Source organism: Papaver somniferum, chromosome 2 (assembly GCF_003573695.1).
Source record: "Papaver somniferum cultivar HN1 chromosome 2, ASM357369v1, whole genome shotgun sequence".
NCBI classification, from domain to species: Eukaryota; Viridiplantae; Streptophyta; class Magnoliopsida; order Ranunculales; family Papaveraceae; genus Papaver; species Papaver somniferum.
In genome coordinates, this window is record NC_039359.1 from 161,780,891 (window position 1) to 161,786,687 (window position 5,797).

General features: G+C 35.2%; 1 protein-coding gene across 1 annotated transcript; it reads left to right on the forward strand.

Annotated features, from left to right (window-relative positions):
* The first annotated feature begins 411 nt into the window (after window positions 1-411).
* LOC113354214 (CASP-like protein 1D1) lies at window positions 412-1,475 on the forward strand. Its single transcript, XM_026597614.1, has 3 exons — window positions 412-692; window positions 807-927; window positions 1,029-1,475. The coding sequence occupies exons 1-3, from the start codon at window positions 466-468 to the stop codon at window positions 1,239-1,241; spliced, it is 561 nt and encodes a 186-aa protein (XP_026453399.1). The 5' UTR covers window positions 412-465; the 3' UTR covers window positions 1,242-1,475.
* The last annotated feature ends 4,322 nt before the right edge of the window (window positions 1,476-5,797 follow it).

Consider the following 5,797-nt stretch of genomic DNA (forward strand, 5'->3'; position numbering starts at 1 on the left):
ATTTTTCTGTTTACTAGTAATCTGGCTGTACCTAAATGAATCAACGTGAAGCTGCAAAAGCACCAAAAACCACCACAGTGCTTTCTCAAAGGCTTAATGTGGGACTCAAAATTACTTGCGTCAAATATGATAGTTAACCACTAAAAACAAAATTAATAGGCACAGGATTAAATCAGGGAAGTACACACATGGGCTGCTCATGCCATGCATACTAGTCTAACTAATATCCTCCAAGTAGATATATGTTCCATGCAGCAATACAAGTTAACAAACACAAACCAACTGCGCATATATCATCATTTGACGTTGGCATGCATTCTTTATCATTAAACTTTTATCTCTCCCTTGCTTGCTTCGGCTATAAATATGACTACAGATATTTTCCTGAATCATTATCTCAAACACTCTCTTAATTAAGCAACACAAATTACTTTCAAATCAGTAGTAATCCATTAAACAGTAATCATGTCGAGCGAGGAAGTCAAAGGAAAAGAGTCATCTGTGGAAACAGGGGGATACTCATCAAGTTATGCTAAAAGCGTCGCAAGTATAACTGCAAGTTTAGGTGTTAGGAAGTTATTGTTTTGGACGGTGTTCGTTGCTGCCATTGTAGTACATACAAGCAAGCAGACAGTGGATGATTACTCTTACGGTTCTAAAACAACCAAATACACTCATTATCCTGCCTACAAGTAAGCTAATTAAATCCTTAATTATAACAAACTCATTTTCCTAATACGAATTAGCTATAGTGTGGTAAATAATGTTTAATGATCGCTTCTTTTTTTTTGTTTAATTATTTGTAGGTATTTTCTCTCGGTTCTTTGGATTGTTTTTGCCTACACTTTCTTCGCAGCAATAAATTCAGGAATTTGTGGGAGGAGTGGAAACAAATATTTTCTTCTCAGTCTCTTATTCTGCGATGCCGTATGTCTTCTGTACAAAATCAATCTTAGTTTCTGCAAATGTTTTTTATTCTTGTTAAAAAGTTTATAATTATTTGGTGGTAATTTGTTTTTCTGGTGCAGATTATGTTGACGCTTTTAGCTTCGGCTACAGGAACAGCCGGTGCTGTCTTATTTATTGGAACTAAAGGAAATTCCCATGATGGATGGTCAAAAACATGTAATGTTTTCGATAAGTTTTGTAGATATATGTGGGCATCATTCGGACTCTCCATATTCGCATGTTTTCTCCTTGTGTGGATCATAGTTCTCTCAGCTGGTGCTATTAAGGCGTGATCGGCTAAAACCATGGCCGAAAATCCAAACTGGTTTTAAGAACTGGCTACACTACAAATTGTGCTTAGGATTTCTTTTATTGGGATTGATTGAAGATTTATTGTCGTAAAGGTGGTCTTGTCGTAAGGGTCTAAATGTGCGAAATGGATGTAATTTGTATTTTGTTGATAGTGGGAATTGTGTTGTATGATTTGTTAAATAAACTATCAACTCGAATGGATAGAGTTTTTATTATTAACGGGTAACTAACTCAGTTAGTCATCCCCGTTTCCCAAAGTTTCATGCGTACTACGAGGTCCCAGGTTCGAGCTTCCAATGGAGTAATATTGCAGAAATTAACATGGAAGGTAGAGTTAGTTTGCCCCCCTTGTGACACAATCTCAACCCTCGTCCTCTTCGGCTCATTTGACTAGGTTACCCATGAGGCTCGCTGGTAGGCTAACACAGCAACCTGTTCAATTAATGTAGTAGTATGTTGTTGGAGGTTAGCTTGTTCTGCAGGCTTCCAACTAGTTAATGTAATACTCTTCATCTTTAATAATTAATTATTTTAAAAATGGATACATTTTAATTTGTTATTACATTTAATGTAATACTCATAAACCTTTAAATTTCAGTTGTAATGGACGAGTAATATCTTGTGTGGGTCAAATGGTCGGGAAAAAAGTTACTTTGAAATTGCCAAATATACCCTAATTTTCATTCTTTTTATATTTTGTAAAGAAAAAATAACTGATAATTAACATCTTTTCTTTTTTGCCATTATCACCAAAATCCACTGAAACCACTAGTACCATAGCCGAAATCTTCTCTTCACCATCTTGATCTTCTCTTTCTGTTAAGATATCAGATTGTAATTGTGTGAAATGTGTGTGTGTGAGCACTTGTGAGAAATGAGCGTGTGAGGTAATTGTGTACGTTATGTACCGGCCAAACCTGTAACAGTTTGAGAGTGTTTAAATATCTCATTTGTTCTTCTGAGATTGTAATGAAGAAAACCAAAACCTGTGAAAATAAATCAAAAACCAAAAGAAGATTGTCTAATGACATTTATCTTCTCAACATGGTATCAGATACCTTTTCCAAACCCTAAATAATTCAAAACCTTCATTATCAGATCTCTGTTCAACCTAATTCAAATGAAAAATTTAAATAAACACATTCCATTAACTTTCAAACCACCAACAAAACTATCTGCAACCAATTACCCTTTATGGAAATCACAAATTGCTCCTCTATTGTAGTTATGATCTACTTCGATTTGTTAATGGTTCGTTTTACTGTCATGTGAAGTATCTCCGAGGAACATCAACTGCTGGTGTTGCTTCCATTGCCGATCCTGCTTTTGTTGATAATGATCTTGATAACGAATTTGTTCCAAATCCAGCTTATACTTATTGGGTAAATCAAGATTCTGCTCTCTTATCCTGGTTATTTTCATCTTGCACTGAAGAAATTCATTCTCAGGTTATAAATTGCACTTTTTCTCACGAGATCTGGAATCGATTAGAACAAAATTATAACTCTACTACTAAATCTCGTCTTTTACAACTTAAAACTGATTTGGTAGGATTAAAGAAAAGCTCAGATTCAATGCTAGTTTATTTCAATAAAGCTCGTTCAATTTCCCATCAATTAGCTCAAATTGATAGAGCTATATCTGATGAAGATTTAGTAATTCATATCCTACAAGGTTTACCTTCTTAGTTCAATGCGTTTAAAACTTCAATTTGTACTCAACAATTGAAGAATGAGAATCTCATTACTTCATCTGAGCTCTTAGGTTTACTCTTATCTGAAGAAGCTAGAGTTAATGCTGAATCCAAACTAGACCTTAATACTGCTTCTGCCAATGTCACTCAGCAACAAACTCAGGACCTAATTCTTTTGATCAACAATATACTAGATCCAATGTTTATCCACACAATACATATCCACCCAATGATTATCCACATTACTCTAGTCCATCTTATACTGGTAATCAATCTTGGTCAAGTCCTCCAAATCGTGGAAACTTTGGAAGATATGGTAATTATGGTTTTAGAGGAAATAGAAATGGTGGTAACTTCAGAGGAGGTTTTAGAGGTGGAATAAATGGAGCTAGAGGTGGTAGACAGGATAACTCTAATTTTTATACTCCAAGATACAACTATTATGTGAAATGCCAGCTCTACAAGAAACCTGGTCACTTAGCTCCAGAATGCAGATATAGATATGCACCAAGTGACTACTCAATGCAAGCTTATTATAACTCCAATGATTCTTATGGGGATGATTATGATGATTACTGATGTCCTGAACCAGAAGCATTTGTTGCTTACAATGATAATTCTGCACCTTCTTCTGGTTGGATACCTGATTCAGGGGCTACTCATCACATTACTTCTGACTTATCAAATCTCAACTTACACTCTGAATACCAAAGCACTGATCAAGTCAGAGTTCAAAATGGATCAGGTTTGCGCATTACTCATACTGGTTCTTCTACATTACACAATGGCTCTGTTAAGTTTACCATTTCAAATGTTCTTCATGTCCCATCTATAACCAAGAATTGGATATCAGTTTTTCAATTTACTAAGGAGAATAATTCTATTTTGAATTCTACTCTGACAAATTTCTTATAAAGGATATGGTTACCCACAAAGTTATGCTTCATGGTCCTGTTAGAGATGGTCTATATCACATGGAGTTCACTACTACACAGCTCAACCAAGCTCTCTCCTCTAGGATATCTTCTTCAACACAATGGCATAATAAACTTGGACATCCAGCTTATCAAACACTCAAGCATATTCTCTCTTCAGTGGATGAAGTTATTGACACTCATTTGAATTCAACACTTTGCGCATCCTGTCAGACAGCCAAGAGTCATGCACTACCTTATCCTACTGGTACAAGCTCTAATAATGTCTATGGTCCTTTAGATATAGTTTATTCAGATGTATGGTATCACCACTATGTTCAATTAATGGTTACAAATACTATGTTTATTTCATAGATTCATTTAGTAGGTTCACATGGTTGTATCCCCTAGCTTATAAATCTAAAGTTCTTGAAACTTTTGTTAAATTCAAAAATCTTGTCGAAAATCAGCTTAATAGAAGAATCAAGTTCATTCAATCTGATTGGGGAGGTGAATACAGAAATGTGTCTACTTATTTGGATTCATGTGGCATAGGACATATAGTTTCTTGTCCTCATGCCTATGCTCAAAATGGCATAGCAGAGAGAAAACATAGACACATTGTAGAAACTGGTGTAGCCCTATTACATCATGCTTCCTTGCATATATCCTTTTGGTCATATGCATTTGAAACTTCCAATTACTTAATTAAAAGATTACCTACACCAAATTTGGATCAATTATCACCTCTGGAATATTTGTTCAATGTGAAACCTGATTATTTATTTTTACACACATTTGGTTCTACATGCTATCCATGTTTAAGAAGGTTTAATCATCACAAGTTGGAACCAAGATCTGTTCAATGTATCTATATTGTCTACAATGTTATGCATAAAGGTTATAGGTGTTTCAATCCAAGTACCAACAAGATTGTCATTTCTAGGGATGTAAACTTTGATGACAATACATTTCCATATGCTACGTTGTTTTCTTCTTCTGGTACTTCTCCAATAGTATCTGTCACACCATCTGTCACACCTGTCAGTGCTTCTTCATCTCCACCAATACTTATTCCTAATGAGGTTGATGTTTCATCCTCCACTGATGCACCTGTTTCAAGTGACTCTCCTCAACTACCAGTTTCTACTACAAACACTAATACTATATCTCCATCTGTCACTAATGCTCATCCAATGCAAACAAGAGGTAAAATGGGTATTTCTAAACCTAAACCTAGAATATTTGCTTCTGAAGTTCAAAGTGTGTGTGAGGATATAACAATGCCTACTTGCTATACTGCGGCTTGTAAGGATCCAAAATGGAGAGTTGCAATGGATGAAGATATTACTGCATTACTTCAAAATGGTACTTAGAGGTTAGTTCTTGCTACTGATGGTCAAAATGTCATTGGTTGTAAATGGATTTTTAGAATCAAAAGAAGGACAGATCGTTCTATAGAGAGATATAAAGCCAGATTAGTGGCTAAAGGATACAATCAAGTAGAAGGTATTGACTATCAAGATACTTTCAGTCATGTGGTTAAACCTACCACTGTAAGAATAATTCTCTCTATTTTACTCTACAAAAACTGGCAGGTGAGACAATTGGATGTCAAGAATGCATTTTTGCATGGGAATTTATCTGAGGAAGTATTTATGGTTCAACCACCTGGATATGCAGATAAAATTCTTCCTAATCATGTGTGTAAACTTCAAAAGTCCTTATATGGTTTAAAACAAGCTCCTAGAGCTTGGTTTGAGAGATTGAGTAAATTCTTATGTTCTCATGGATTTCTACCACCGAAGACAAATACCTCTCTCTTTTAAGGGTAACAAATCATTCTGCACTTTACATTCTCATTTATGTAAATGATATTTTGGTGACTGGCAGCTCTTCCAAGGACATTGATACTCTCATTGCTGCTCTG